We start from the raw sequence: 15,954 nt of genomic DNA, 5'->3' as shown, positions 1-15,954 counted from the left end.
GGGGGCGGGTGACCAAATATTTTGTGCCCTGAAGTCCTCGGCAGACAGGCAGGGTAAAAAAGGAGAGAGAGAGAGAGAGAGAGAGAGGTCAGAAGCCAGTTGACATTTTGTGCAAAAATGAACCTTTCCTCTTAGAAGGCCAAGGCCTTTCACCATCATTTATAGTAATACCCAAGAGTGAGGAAATACCAATCAGTGAGTGAAATATTGGGTTTGGGCACCCAAAACCACAGGTTCAAACTGTTGCTCAGCTATGACGCTTGCATACTGAGAAGAAAAGGGTCACAACAATGCAGAGTACAGGGAGATAAAAGAACAAAGTGCAGTGGGAGAAAGCTTTTGTTTGTAATTATAGATCTCAACACATTTCACACATACCTTCATCAGGCGATCTGTACAACAGTAACCTCACTGAATTCCCATTTTGATCGAACGGCCTTGGGCACCATGCCATCTCTCAGCCTAACCTACTTCATAAGTTTGTTGTTAGGATGAATGATTATTCAGAATGAGATGGTGCCCTGGTGCCCTTCCAAATCACTTGAAGGAAGCAGCCTTGCTATAAAGCACACAATTAATTTCTCTTTTACTACCAGTGAGCCGTAGAAATGGACTTTGTGAGGAAAATAGCACTCCTTCCCACACAAAAAAGAAGGGTTTAATATGGATGAACTGTAAGATTTACGGATTTTCCTCAGTTTGGTCCCAAAGAAGCTTAAATTGTTCTCCCCTCCATTTTATCCTCACAACAATCCCGTGAGGTAGGTTAAGCTGAGAGGGTGTGACTGGCCCAAAGCCACCCAGCAAGCTTCCATGACGGAATGGGGATTCAGGCCTGGGTCGCCCAGATCCTAGTCTGACACTCTTAACACTACCCCATGCTGGTCGACCTACGGATCACACAATTGCATATTTGTTTCCCCTCACTGTTGGTTTATTGCAAATTTTGTAATAAATAGCCTCCAAAGTGGCAAATGAAAGCCCAAGAGCTCTCTCTGTGAGCCTAACTGCACTTTCCTTTTTTGCTCATGGAGCCTCGCCAACAGACGTGCTATTGCAAGTTCCATGCTGGGATCTTGATTCCCGGGCACAAACGGACCCAATAAACATTGGAACAGGAAGTTTAAGCCTCCTCCTCCCTGCTGTTTCCCAGCCTGAAACAGCTCTGGGGTGCCCCTTTCGGGAAACTTAAATGCAGCCCATCTCTGTGTGTGGTTTCCCAGTAGGGCAAATAGTATGCGCCTGGAGCTATTTCAGGTGGGGAAGACTTTCTGTGTGGCATAGTCCTGATCAAAATTGCCCCAGCATTTCCCAAATTTTTTATTTATTACTTTTGGATCATAAAGAGACATTCAGCAAAAGACAATCCTGAAGAAACAAAGGAGGGCATGTTATTGAGAAACACGAATCCCCTGTTGCATATGTAAATTCTCACAGGACACAATGTTATTATTACAATAAACAGTAATTATATAAATGATATCAGTTTCTATTTTTCATATATATTAATTGCATTGACTTCAGAGGGTTTTCTACCATGGTCTCTAGCTGATTCCGTGTAACACAGGCGAATTATCCCACACACACACTTGCACATTCTCCCACCCAAATGGCTCTCTCCAGGGCTTTTTTTCTGGGAAAAGAGGCAGTGGAACTCAGTGGGTTGCCCTCGGAGAAAATGGTCACATGGCCGGTGGCCCCGCCCCCTGATCTCCAGACAGAGGGGAGTTTAGATTGCCCTCCATGCTGTTCAGTGGCGCGGAGGGCAATCTCAACTCCCCTCTGTCTGGAGATCAGGGGGCGGGGCCACCGGCCATGTGACCATTTTCAAGAGGTTCCAGAACTCCGTTCCCCAACGTTCCAGCTGAAAAAAAGCCCTGGCTCTCTCCAACAGCTGCTATTTGAAGAGAATATCTGATCGCAGATCTCCCAGCATTTTTTCTAGTCAGGTTTTTGGTTACATTTGCATTACTACATTATTGCTTCAATACTGCACACAGACAGATTATTGGGGACGTTTCGTTCAGCGTGTAAATACCAGTGAATCACACCTTGCCTTCCTTTCAATTACACAGAATCATGTAAACAAGTTTCAGGCTTCCTGAGCATAGAACATCAGTTTCCTCTCTTGCTTACTGCCCACATATCACCTCCTTCTGAACAGGAAATCTGCCCTGGATCTACACTCCACCTTGGCCCCTCCCTCCTCAAGCATGCCAGCACTCTTAATGGTGGAAGAGCTACACCCTGGTTGGAGATTCTAGTCTTCCAAATGGACCACATTAATGAGTTTCTATATTAACAGTGGGATGTGATCAGATCAGCGGGTGTGCCTACATTTGTGTGGTGTCATCCTTAGTGTTAGCACCACAATTTACTCTCTACGTGCTAGCAAATTAAAAGTGAACCCTGTATTTAAACAGTAGTGAATTTATCTTGCTCAAAATAGATTGGAGTGGTTTTCTTGGCCCAGTTGAGTTCTAATAATTAATCTGGAAAACTGAAGGCCTCTAAACACCCTAGGACGTGCATCTTCTCACTCTGTGGTCCTGCCCCAGTCCTAATCCTAGATTTTTTCTAGGATTATCTATTTCTAACTCAACGTAGGTTTTTCCATTTCAAATTCTTTTGTGCTGTGTATGTTCACCTTTCTCCTTCACTGTCTCTTCCTCATCCTTTCAGTTGGTTTCTTGTTTCTCCTTCATTTTACAATGTATTTATTTAGAGCCAAAATACACCATAAATGATGTGACATTAATCAGGTCATTGGTGCCCAATTCAACTTGTAGTTAGACTGTTGCCAAGCTCCAGGTGGAGCCTGGAGATCTCCCAGAATTACAAGTGATCTCCAGGTGACGGAGATCTGTTTCCCTAGAGAAAATGGTTGCTTTAGAGGGTGGGTTCTATGGCATTCTATCCCACTGAGGTCCCTCGCCTCCCGAAACCCTGCTTTTACTCACAAAATCTCCAAGAATTTCCCAGCCCAGAGTTGGCAACCCTATAATATGATTGGGGTGGGGGCTCACCTTTAAAGAGTTTTGTTGCCCCAGTCGGCTTGGGAGGTCTGTGAGGGGAGAGGAGGGGCTTCAAGGTTCCCTCCCGCACCATTTTTACCAGTGGAAATGGCCACAAGGGGTTGGCCTGTTTGGACCTCGAACCAGAGAAACCTGGGTTCAAATCCCTGTTTAAATCATGACGCTTACTGGGTGAAATTGAACCATTCACACTTTCAGCTTTATCCTCTTCACTTGGTGGCCGTGAGGATAAAAATGGAGGAGAGAACAATGTATGCTGTCCCAAGCTCCTTGGAAAATGTGATAGATATGCCAGTCTCTTTACAGAGCTCTGATTTTTGCTCCCAGTATTAACGCTTAAGACAGCTGACAAAATGTTACTGCTTAAAACAAAAAGACTGATTCAGAAATAAGGAGGGGGTGAGAAACGGGGCTGTACGAGAGCACTCTCCCTTCTCTTTTGCTCAGTGGTGTTTCCATGACGCTTTAAGAATAGTGAGAGAAGTCTTCGTGATGCCAGTCCTCGGATAGTCCTGCTGCTGCCTCTCCAGGGTCAGCGTTGAATTCAGGGATATAGCTCCAGACCCAATGTAATTACTGACCAGATGCAAAAGTGGATGGCAACAGTCAGCGGCAGGCAGCTTTTCCTTCCTCAGCTGGGAGGTGCATCTTGAACAGCCCCAGCTGTTCTTCTCTAAGGTGTTTTGGAGGGCTGAGGGAAGGAGACCACACAAAAAACATCCCCGCCCTGCTATGACCTTTCTCGTGCTGTGGCTGCTTTCTCTCTCTCTTAGCAAAGAAAACATCAGTCCTGTGAGGAATATGTGTGCTTAACTCTGTTTTTTCTCCGCTAGGGTTGCACCTGATGAATTCCCACCCACCATACAGGTGTTAACCTGCCAAAACTCCAGCCAAAATATTTTGAAATGGAAATCCTAATCTGCTCCAGGCAGCAATTCCCCATTGTTGTCACCTGCGTTGCCAGGCTGCATGAGGAAAATGTTTATATAATTACATACTTTAGTGAGGAGTCATTGTTTTGTTCAGGCATCTGTCTACAGAAGTAACTTTTTTTCAGGGTTAATTTGAAGTGATGTGATCATTGGAAGTGGGATCCGTTCTTATTGTGAATTCCACAGGGAAATTTGCTTGCAGATATGTCCGTGGATTCTGAGTAGGATTGCCAACTCTGGGTTGGGAAATCCCTGGAGATTTGGGAGTTGCACTATAGAGAGAGAGACCACACCAAGGTAAACCGCCATAAGAGTTCAACCTCCAAAGCAGCCGTTTTCTCCAGGAGAACTGATCTCTGTTGTCTGAAGATCAGTTGTAATTCTGGGATATCTCCAGGTCCCACCTGGAGGATGGCAACCCTTCTAAGAGTGGCACATATTTCAGACATGGACAGTCTTTCATTTTATTGACTGTTTCCATTTTTGTACACAGCCACAAGAACCGGACTGGTATGTGGCAGTACATAAACAATTTAGAGCCAGTTTAGTGTAGTGGATAGAGAGCTGGACTAGGCTCTGGGAGATTTAAGTTGGATACCCTGCCATGAAAGCTTTTTGGATTATCTCCTATTGGGCCACTCACTCGGATCCAAATTACATGAAATGCCAAACACATGATTTTCATGTGCTGGGTCCTGCAAGGTTCCCTGGGTAGTGTATTCTTACAAAGAACAGCCGCATGGTGTGATTCTCCTCCAGAGGAAGAGCAATGAGAGAGATTTTCTCTCTTCCTTGCAAAAAGCCCCGGCTCAGTTTTCCCTCTGGGAGCTCAGGGGTGGGGTAGGGATGTAACAGGAGGCGGGAAATCCAGGGTGGCTTTTTGTGTGTGTGTGTGTGTGTGTGTGAGAGAGAGAGAGAGAGAGAGAGAGAGAGAGAGAGAGAGAGAGAGAGAGAGAGAGAGAGAGAGAGTTACTACCACCACTCTTTTCCTTGGTGGAGAATCGCATTGTGGACTTTCTCACAGCCCTCTGCCGCCTCTGGCATGTTGGACTGTCTCCCCTTCCAGAGCTTTTACTCTGCTGCTCTCGCTGCTTAAAACTTTGAATTAACTGAGGGTCTCACCACACGAGACAAAATACACTCGAATTACACGGGTAATTCAAGTGTGTTTTGTAATTCAAGTGTATTTGAGTGCAATTTGTCTCATGTGGTTTGACCCCGAGCCTCAGCAGGGCAAAGTCTCCGGAAGGGGAGATACCAGAGGTGGCGAAGGGTGGTGAGAGAATCCATCTCCTCTGGAGCGATCTCTGCCTGCTCTGTCTTTCAAAACTATACCTCCTGGCTAACATTGCGTCTCCCGACACATAAAGAACACATGTCAAAAATATTGTTTAGAGAGACTCTCAGCCTAACTGCCTTCAAAGAATCATTGTTATGAGGATAAAATTATGAAATATATATAAAAAAGGTAACTACAACATAAGGCATTTCATGTTGCATACTGATCCGTGGAGGAAAAGCCCATCAGTGCTATTAACCACGATGACTAAAGTGAGCCTCCACATCCAGAGACAGCAAACATCTAAAACTTCTAAAAAAAACCCTCTATGCTCCTAACAAAATCTGGCCGGCATTTCCCTCTTACTGTATACATACGCAAGGAGCTCTCATCAGCCCTTCAGAACTGTTATTGTTACAAGTAATTGTGCAGGTTACAAATGGTTGAGCTCATGAGCGAAGAGCTCATGTAAAGAAATAGTCAGGAGAAGCAGCATTTCCCCCCCTTTTGCATGTGTGTTAAAAATGGCTACAAAATAAAGGCAGATATTGACACATGAGGGTTTCTTAGCTTTCAACATGTGTATTTATTTTGTATGTATGCAAGAAAATATTTTAAACAATTTGTTAATTTTCAAAGGCATCCCATTAAACAGAGCTTCTGTCTGAAATGTTGAAGACCTGCTATCATAGTTATGCACAGGGCTCATTTTGAGGGAGAATGCACAGGAACGTAGTTCCGGCAGGTCCTCAAAGAGGTCACATGTCAGGTGGCCCCACCCACCTGACTCTCAGCCATTTTGGGCCCATTTTGGCCTGGATTGGGGACGAAACAGCCTGGATCGGGTCTCTGATGGGTGGTAGATCACTCTCCTGCTCAGCAGTGGCCCGATCCTGACCATTTTGGGCCCCCTTTCGGCCATTTTCAGCCACTTTTTGCCCTTTTGGGCCCAATTTCAGCCCTGAATGGCCAGGATTGGGTCCAAAACAGCCAGGATAGCTGATGTCAAGGGGTGTAGCATATGCAAATCAGTTATGTTAATGACACACTTCCAGTGATGTCAAGGGGCATGACATATACTAATGAGGTATGCTAATGAGGTATGCTAATGAGTTTCTCCAGCTCTTTTTCTGTGAAATGACCCCTGGTTATGCATAACCTCGCTCCCTGCCATTTTGTAGCTGGCTCCATCGCCCATGTTGGCCATTTTGTTGTTGCACCCACCACCCTGTCTCAGAGCTAAACTACAAGAGATGAATTACACAAGGACGCTCACATGAAGGGAGTCGTAATGTTAGCTGGGAAGCTGAGTTTTAAAAGACAGATCAGGAGGCTCTGTCAATTTTCCCTCTCTACAGAGCCACAAAGATCGCTCCTCAGAGGGCTTGATTATTTCTTCACCTCCTAGAAGGGGAGGTGAAACTGACAGAGCCTTCAGGAGGCAAAATGGAAATTAGCAAACTTTCTGAGGGATCTTTGCTGACTCTGTAGAGAGGGGAAATTGACAAAGCCTTCCAATCTATCTTTTAAAACTCAGCTTCCCAGCTAACACTGCGACTCCCTTCACGTGCTCCTCCTCATGTAATTTGTCTCTTGCAGCTTAGCTCTCAGAATTCCAAAGGTGCTCACAGCATGAAAATGGTTAGGAACTCTTATCCAGAGAACCACTGAATCCTTTCCAGCTCTGTATCTCTATGACTAATGCAATAAAAACTAATAACTAATAACACATAAAATTGTGTATATGTAGCCCTATCCACAAGACACATTGAAAGCATGTATATCCCGCCTGTGCGTGTGTATGTCTGTTTGTAAGAAAGAGCCAATGTTTATTCACTTTACAAATGAAACCAGGGAACAGTATCTGGATAGATGTGGTGTTTATATCCTACGTTCAGCTGTACATGCATTGACAGTAACATGAGAATTACTCAACACACATACAAAGAACAGTCGAGTGTACACTGTACACAAATTGTATGTGCATTTACTGCAATTTGTGAACAGTTTGTGGGGAGTGGATTGCTCCATTTTTCATACTTGAATAAATTGTAAACATCACAGAAAGACAAATAAAAAAGTAGGTATCGAAACCCTAAGAAGGCAACACGAAGCTTTGTGGATTCCCCAAGTAATTTTAGTTATAATAAATATTATACTTTCCCCCAAATATCCTAAAGAAAGGACATCTATAAATTTTTGGTAAAAGGGAATCTTGCTGTAAGCAGATCACAGTAACATGTTCATGAGCTGTGCTTGTGGGCCCCTGTAACTCTAAAATGTACAAATAACAGAAACTAAAATAAATAACTATGTACATTTATGTTGCCTCCGCTTCCATATCGATAAGGTCAGCTGGGAATTCCATCTTTGCCAGCGGTACACATGGTGGATCAAGACATTACTTTCCTCCGTTGTCCCCGCAATGAGATATATCATGGGACGGTGAGTAGGGGTCATCTTCCGAATACAGCCTTCATTGACCAGAAACCACTCTTCAACCACACGGCAAGCATCATAAGGCAAGACCAAACCCGGGGTAATAAATTCTGCCTGGCAGTCGACATTATATTCTTGAATGCTGAGGACAGTTCGTTTCCTAGAAAGTTTCACTTTCGTTACTGTGGAGGAGAAAAAAAGAAAAGAGTGTATGTGCTGCTTCTCCTATACTAGCGTAACTGAATGTTGTCTATGTGTCAAGCTGAGAAATAATGGGACAAATCCAGACGATGTTCAGTCTGCTGAATTCCCATTGACCTGAGCAGAACATATCATTTTCTCCCGATTATGCACAATAGATAGATTCCTCAATCCAAGGACCATGAATATAGGATACAGGCATACTACTATATGTGAATCTGGTTCACAAACTTCCTTACAGGGATGTGTATGGGGTAGTAATATGGGGTTCAAAGTTAATTATGGGGTGTCAGAAGTATAATTTGGATGGGATACCTCACTTCACCCACCGGATGCATTCAGGCATCTGTGCTGTGCTTTTTTTTTAAGTAGCCTGCCAGCAATTAGTCACATTTGCTTTGGTATAATTCATGGTTTGGATCTAAGACAAATAAATAAACAAACAGTGTAAACAAACAGTGTAATAGCAGTGGTTATTTCCACTGGCATAAAGTATTTCTGTTTCTGGGGGGGGGGGACTTCCTTGCCTCCCCTTCCTATTGCAGCTGCAAATGTCCCCTGAAATACTGTTCTTGAGGGACAGGGGACTCCCCCCCCCCCAGAAACAGCATGGGGGGGCAGGAGTTGGAAAAATGATGAATATTTTCCCCTTTCCAGCCACAGAAAACCTTTGCTGGATTCAAGTCCATCGTTTGTGTTAGAGCCAAACCAGCTTTTTTCCATAGCCGGACTATTAACCAGCTTTAACTGTGGTTTGCTGTCCATTGGAGTGAAAGCCACAGTTTGCCAAGTTCAGATGTAATAGCAATCTAAGGTATGTACTAAAGAAGAAACTAATTGAATCAAAACACAGGAGGAAACAATTGCATACAAGGCTTATCTGCATGTCTGAACATGGTAATTATGCTCTGACCTGGATAGCTCAGGCAAGCCCTATCTCGTCAGATCTTGAAAGCTAAACAGGGTCAGCCTTGGTGAGTAATTGGATGGGAGACTTCCAAAGAAGCCCATGGTTGCTATACAGAGGCATGCAATGACAAAGCACCTCTATTAATCTCTAGCAAAACGCTGCAGGGGTCATCTTAAGTTGGCTATGACTTCACAGCACTTTCCCAACCATGGTAATACCATGTGCAACTAGTGATGAAATATGTACAGAGGTATTTTGAACTGAATTTGTTCTGTGCATCTGAGCAATGAAAAGTATTTGGTTTGTTTGCAGCACGTCTAGGAATGTCTTGGATACTCTCAGTGAAATCCTAAACAGACCTACTCCCATCTAAGCCCATTGATTTCAATGGGCTTAGACTGCAGTAACTCTGCTTACGATTTCACTGTCTGACATTGATCTGCAACATCTGTCAAATTCACAACCTCCATCGACTTCAACACAATCCTCGCTTGACTTTACTCTCCCTTGCTAAACCATTGTATTTGGCCATTTTGAACGCAAGTTTCAAAGTGAACATCTAAGAACGAATCCCATTCATGCTCTAAGACTACTTACGGATCTATAAAAACTCACCAAAGTTGTTGGTGCAAAAAAGGTCTGACACACCCTTATGTGTGAGGAACTCCTCAACTGCTGGACAGATCTGACAAGCAGGCTTTGGAAAAACTGGAAAGGAGAGAAGAACAGGCAGTTTTGACATTCAGATTCCAAAGAAAATGAAGCTGTAATATATGTTCAGCAAGATTGCCAACCTCCAGGTGAGGCCTGGAGATCACCCAGAATTACAACTGAACTCCAGATGATTGAGATCAGTTCCCGTGGGGAAAAACGGCCCACTTAGAGGGTGGACTCTATGGCATTATACCCTGCTGAGCTCCTTCCTCTCCCCCAAACCCCACAGTCCCCAGGCGCCACTCTCCAAATATCCAGGGATTTCCCAACCTGGAGTTGGCAACTCTACTGTTCATTCTTTGTAATAACAACAAAGATAAATCCAAGGCAGGATCTCTGCACACGTGAGCTGGGGATAATAGTCCAGTCCTACCTTGCAGCACTGTTTCAATGACTACGGTGATGGAGTGTTAAGTATTACCTGCAGGAGCAGCCTGGGATGTTAAAACAGCCCTGGACCAAGCTGAGCCAATTGGTCACTGCAGAGCTCCCAGCAGCTTGGACCAAGTTGCAGTGATGACCGCTTAATAGCCACAGTAATCTGGACAGACCCTGTGGCACTCTCAGCTGCACAGGGGCCACTTGGCTCAACTTGCTTCTGGCCACCAGTGGTCCTCCATGGCAGTAGTCCATTGGGCAATCTCCTGCTAAGGGCCAGACTGCCTGATTTTGTGTGTCATTCTCTATCTGAGGCCCTGGGAAAGTGGCACCGCCCACTCAGATGTACTTCTCCAAAGGATCCCATCAGAAAGTGCCAATTATGTTTTCCGTAGTAATTCATGGCACATTCCAGAATCATGGTAGTTTTCCTGTGACCCTGCTTAAACTTTGGCTCACATTTTAAACTACTGAAGAAGAATACCAAGGATTCAATCCCCAGGCACTGTTATTGCATGGTGCATATCTTGATCTGAGCCTCAAGATTTAAGAGGCGGCACAAACAGCTTTAGAAAGAACAGTCATTGCACTGGAAAAGAGATCTGAGGATTCAAATTGAGATGTGCTGCAATACAGAGTGAGGAAACAACAGGCAGGCAAGTGCTACGTGCAGGGCTTTTTTTCTGGGAAAATAGGTGGTGGTACTTAGTGGGTTGCCCTCGGCAAAAATGGTCACATGGCTGGTGGCCCCACCCCCTGATCTCCAGACAGAGGGGAGTTTAGATTGCCCTCCGTGCCACTCCAGCAGCGCGGAGGGCAATCCAAACTCCCCTCTGTCTGGATATCAGGGGGCGGGGCCACCAGCCATGTGACCATTCTCAAGAGATTTCGGAACTCCGTTCCACCGCGTTCCAGCTGGAAAAAAGCCCTGGCTACGTGTCTCTGTGCCACTTCTCTGACTTCATTCTCGCCCTCCTGAAACTGCTTTTCTAAAGAAAATTAAAGTTCATCCATGCCCTTATATACATGTTTGCACATAACAAGTGGTTGGCCCCTGAGAACCAAGCTACATATTCATCCAAGTCACATGACAGCAACTTTTTTAGATTGAACCATTTCACTCTGCACAGTTTAAAAAGCCCTCTGCTTGTAGGAAACTGCTGTGGTTAGCCTAGGAGAGCCTGATCTCATCAGATCTCAGGAGATCGGCAAGGTCGCCATGACTTGAGGGCACTCTCCACACAGCAGCTCAACACATGAGACCCAGAAAATGAGTTTGGGGCTATCACAAAGGATGAAGGTAGGAAAGAAAAGGCAAGAGTGGGAGTAATTCCAGGTTCTGTTAACTCTCCAGCTGTAATACTTTCTTAATATATATGTGGTGGTGGTGGTTTACGACATTGAATTCACTGACAGTAAGTAGCAAAGATGCCCTGACCTGGATAGCCCAGGTGAGCCTGATCTTGATCTCAGAAGCTAAGCAGGGTCAGCCTTGGTTAGTAATTGGATGGTGGGAGACCTTCAACGAAAACCAGGGCTGCAGAGGCAGGCAATGGCAAACCACCTCTGATAGTCTCTTGCCATGAAAACCCCACCAGGGGTCGCCATAAGTCAGCTATGACTTGAGGGCAGGACTTCCATTTTCATGCTGGAAACGAGCAAAAACAGTGATGTCAGCACTAGAGCCATTCTCCTTAATGAGTTAATTTCTCATTTATATGGGGAAACACTCTGGGTTTTCTAATATAATATTTCATATCCATATATATGGCCAGTGATGTGCAATAATTAAGAGCATTGGACCAGGGCTGGAGACAGCAGGGCTCTAATCCTGCTCAGCCATAACCTATAATGGGTTATCTTGGGTCAGTCAGTCTTTCTCAACCTAACTTCCTTCAAAGTTTTTATTTATTTTATTTACTTCATATATATATGAAGTAAATATAGAATATATTTATATAGAATATATAAATATTCTGTTATTTATTTATACCCTGCTTTTCTCCTCAACGTGGTTTACAACCATCTTCCCTTCTCCATTTGATCCTCACAAATATCTTGTCAGGTAGGATAGGCTGACAGAGAGTGATGGATCCAAGGCCAGCCAGCAAGTTTCTATGGCAGAGTGAGGATTCCAACCTGGGCCTCCCAGATCCTAGGTCCGCTCTCTGTGGTATGCGTGTGGGGGGGATTCTTTATGCTCCCAACGGTTCTTGGAGGAAGGCTAGAATAACAAGATATAAATAGACAGTACCTTTGACGATGTGTTTCTGTTCTTTCCCGAGGGATCCAAGACACATGTCCTCATCTGCAGGGAATCGGTCACAGTCCAGACTGCTGGGCCAGTGGCTTCCATGGCATCCCAGGACCGGAGCACAGCTATCCCGAATGGCAACGCACATACTTCGGCAAGGCTGGATGAAACTGTTCAAAAAGCATGTTAGATTTCACCGAATGAATTTGCAAACTCTTCTGTGAAACCTGCCACTCCTCATTGGGATTATAAAGCAGAAAAGAATCGTGGTATTGTCGAAGGCTTTCACGGCCGGAGAACGATGGTTGTTGGGGGTTTTCCGGGCTGTATTGCCGTGGTCTTGGCATTGTAGTTCCTGACGTTTCGCCAGCAGCTGTGGCTGGCATCTTCAGAGGTGTAGCACCAAAAGACAGAGATCTCTCAGTGTCACAGTGTGGAAAAGATGTAGGTCATTTGTATCTACTCTGGAGGGGTGGGGTTGGGCTGAGTCATCCTGTAAGAGTTTCCCAGGGTGTGGAATGCTAATGGCGGGAGGCTTCACTGTATCCTGAGGAGGTTCTTTTGCACCTCAAGCACCAATCCATATGCAAAAGAACCTCTCTTATCAAAAGCTGTACTATTCAGTGATCTTGCAATCAGTGCTGTTCAAGTTACTTACAACTCTGCATCCTGGCCCTCCCACACACATGAATTGGTCTCCCCATTCAGGTGGATCAAAGGGGAAAAAGAGGCATACAAAATTCTAAAAGTAGAGCTTAGCAGGATGCCGCTGGAGAATAAGTGCAGCATACCTGTGCTAATCAAGAATCATGTGTGGGTTCTACAGAAGGGGGGAGGAAGCAGAGGGAAACGGTGTTGGGAGGGGAGCCTCACGGTAGCCATTGGCAGCCTTATTCCCATTCTGTATACACATCCTTTTGTGCTTACAGATAAGAATTCTCTTTTATTATAAACAGGGAAGGCACTGAGGAATTGTGCGTGCCGAGCAACTTACCTAATTGGAGGTGATCACAAACCTCCAGTGGCATTAAGTATCTATTTAGAGTGTGGCTGTTTCTGAAGCTACTCAAGTGATGCTACATTAATGTTGCAATCAGATATGTATCTGTAAATACTCGGGACCCGGATAATACTTTGTGAGTATTTGGGCAAACAACTAATCCATTTATGTACAGCACCTAGCACAGTGTGGCAGTAAAAAATAAGGAAACTGCTACCATCACAGTCGCTTGTGGGTACATTTAAGCCTGCCTGTTCAGATGCCACTGAAATCAATAATAATAGCCTAGTCATCTGTTTCATGGTTTTCATCTGTGTGACAATTCAGTATGTACATACATAATAAGAGGTCGATTCTGCATTTCTCCCCCAAAAGTTGGCATTAGTGGGATATGAATGGTCTTAAAAAAAAAAACTATCACACAATATTGTGTGATTGTGTGTGTACATGTGCAAACACATGAGAGATAGAGGGAGAATGAATGACTGTCCAAACACTCATCAACTAATGAATTAAATTTCAATAAAACTGCCCGTCAAAATATTCATACAAGCAGATTCTTGACGATTGTTGAAGGACATTTAGAGTTAATTTGCAACTTAACAAGGAACTATCATTCAATACAAAAAGAAGGGGGAGGAATCATCTTTACTCTTTTGTGGACATCTTTAGAATTATTCAAATTTCCTTTGGAAACAAACAAATCTACCCGTCGATTCAGTTAAAAATTGCCCTTATTAATCTACAAATTAGTTCGACTGGCCCTTGAACTTGTCATTTTTATACATAGTTTGTGTGTGTTTAAAAAATACACTGCAAGCTTTTAGTAGATAAGAACTTCGGTTATTGAAAGATGTTGCCTAAAGGCACACCCAAGACTGCTACAAGGAGGAGACGTTCACAACATTCAGCTGCCTCCAGTTTCCTCCCTATTCTCCTTCCTTCCCAGGTGCCTTTCAAAAAGGATATTAGAAAAATGCATAGCCCATTACACACAGCTTTCTACTTACGTGTCCAAACAGACAGGTGCAAACAGAGCGCAGAGGAAAGTCTTTGAATAAGGATGGCAGCCAGTCTGCACGAGACGCTGCCATCCGGCAGACTCCGGAACAACTTCTGCCAAAGTGGTGTGTCCCATGAGATTGGGTAGCCTCATTTCTGAGTAACCAACGTCATGGCAGATGCTCATTTCCTTAGGGATAGCGACACACTTGGTGGATAGCCCCAGGTCCAACCCCACGGCCACCCTCATCAGAACAAAGACAAGCCCAAATGCTGCAGGAAGCATCTTGGGGGAGTTCCAAAACACAGAGAGGATGCAAAGACCCCTGGCAGGTCTGCCAACTTTGACGGTTCAGGCTTTATAGTCTCCCGGGGCCCTCTTGCTTATCAGCCACTTATCAAGCACTCAAGGCAAGAGGTAGGCCTCTTGCTCATTTTGGTGATTGATGTGAAGATAACCAGCGTGGTGGATCCAAAAATATAGAATATTTTCCTCAATTGAGATTGTTTTATATATGACAAGTGGAATGTGTGTGCACGCTGCAGGAAACTGACTGACAGGCAAGACTTGAGCGACACACATTTGAAATTGAATTAAGACAGGCTCTTGGAAAAGTGTGGGGGCAGACAGCCTGTCTCCTGGGCCGAGTATGTCTCCTTTGGTTTCAGACACGACTGCTTTAGCGGAAAACACAGACAAGCTGGATTATCAAGAGAAGGTTTTGCTAATTGCCCTCATCTCTTCTTGCGCTCGCTCTACTTAGAAGCATCTAAGGGGACTGTTCCTTGATGTGTTCAAGTGGCAGGAAGGAGACAGCTGTCTGCGGGTGAGGATATTTCTCGCAGGAAAACTCCTGACAGAAATGTCCCTTTTTTAAAAAAAGGGATTGGTCCTCTGATAGATGTCAGATTTGCTAGAACAGTAATAATGCTTGCAGGGGCTCAGGATGGAATTCTATAGCACGGCCAGCTTCTGCTTATATGAAATGCATTATTCGAAAGTGTATGAATCTGGTTGTGTAAGCACGTTCAAGAAATGTAACTTGAATCGAGGCTCATAAAATCTAAACAGAGGGGGTGTCTGGAAATAATGATTTTTACAAAGAGATTTCTATTCTCAGCAAGTAGCCAAAACAAAATCTCAAAGTAACCAACTAGCACAAAACAGTGTGCCAGTTTTCACATTCTCCTGAACTCTTCATGAGGCTTGATGTTTTTAAAAATGGAGAAAAGCCTAAAGGCATTTCAGCCATGTTCTTAAGACCTCTCGTAAACATCCAATCAGGTTGCTCTACAATGGATCTACAATTACAATTCTGAAAACCAATCGCTGATCAAAAGTTTCTCAGTCACCATCCAAAAAACACAGGCATCTAATTGTGGAAGAAAAATATGGAAAAACTTATCATGCCAGTCTGTTTCCTGTGATTTGGGTTCCTCTGCTGAATTTCAGAAGCACATCTGCTTCCATTATGCATGCGCACATCTTGAAGCAGGAAGTAATCTGCAGCGTGCCGCTCTTCCTTCTATAAAATGAGTTCAAAGAAGCCACAAATCCTTTAGCCTGAAGCAATTATAGGGTGCAGAGTACTGGATATTAAACTGGAACACTGAATTCCAAATCCTCACTTGGCTTTGAAACTCACTGTAATATTCAGCCAAGCACTCTCTCACAGCCTAACCTACCTCACAAGGCTGTTGTCAGGACGAGATGGGGAAGAGGGGAGAACTATGTATACCACTTTCTGCTTATTGAAGGAACAGTGGGATAAAAATGTAATAGATGGGTAGTTTCAATGGGATCTCTCAA

The 15,954-nt window shown here is 44.2% G+C and overlaps 1 protein-coding gene across 1 annotated transcript; it reads right to left on the bottom strand.

The window, feature by feature from the left end:
• Window positions 1-7,556: 7,556 nt before the first annotated feature.
• Window positions 7,557-14,430, bottom strand: LOC129335351 (secreted frizzled-related protein 2-like). The gene is made up of 4 exons (XM_054987787.1): window positions 14,153-14,430; window positions 12,143-12,312; window positions 9,412-9,504; window positions 7,557-7,867 (listed from the first exon to the last, which is right to left on the bottom strand). The coding sequence occupies exons 1-4, from the start codon at window positions 14,428-14,430 to the stop codon at window positions 7,557-7,559; spliced, it is 852 nt and encodes a 283-aa protein (XP_054843762.1).
• Window positions 14,431-15,954: the final 1,524 nt, after the last annotated feature.

The sequence above is a fragment of the Eublepharis macularius genome, chromosome 9, assembly GCF_028583425.1.
Source record: "Eublepharis macularius isolate TG4126 chromosome 9, MPM_Emac_v1.0, whole genome shotgun sequence".
Taxonomy (NCBI): domain Eukaryota; kingdom Metazoa; phylum Chordata; class Lepidosauria; order Squamata; family Eublepharidae; genus Eublepharis; species Eublepharis macularius.
This window is presented reverse-complemented; position numbering and strand designations above follow the sequence as displayed.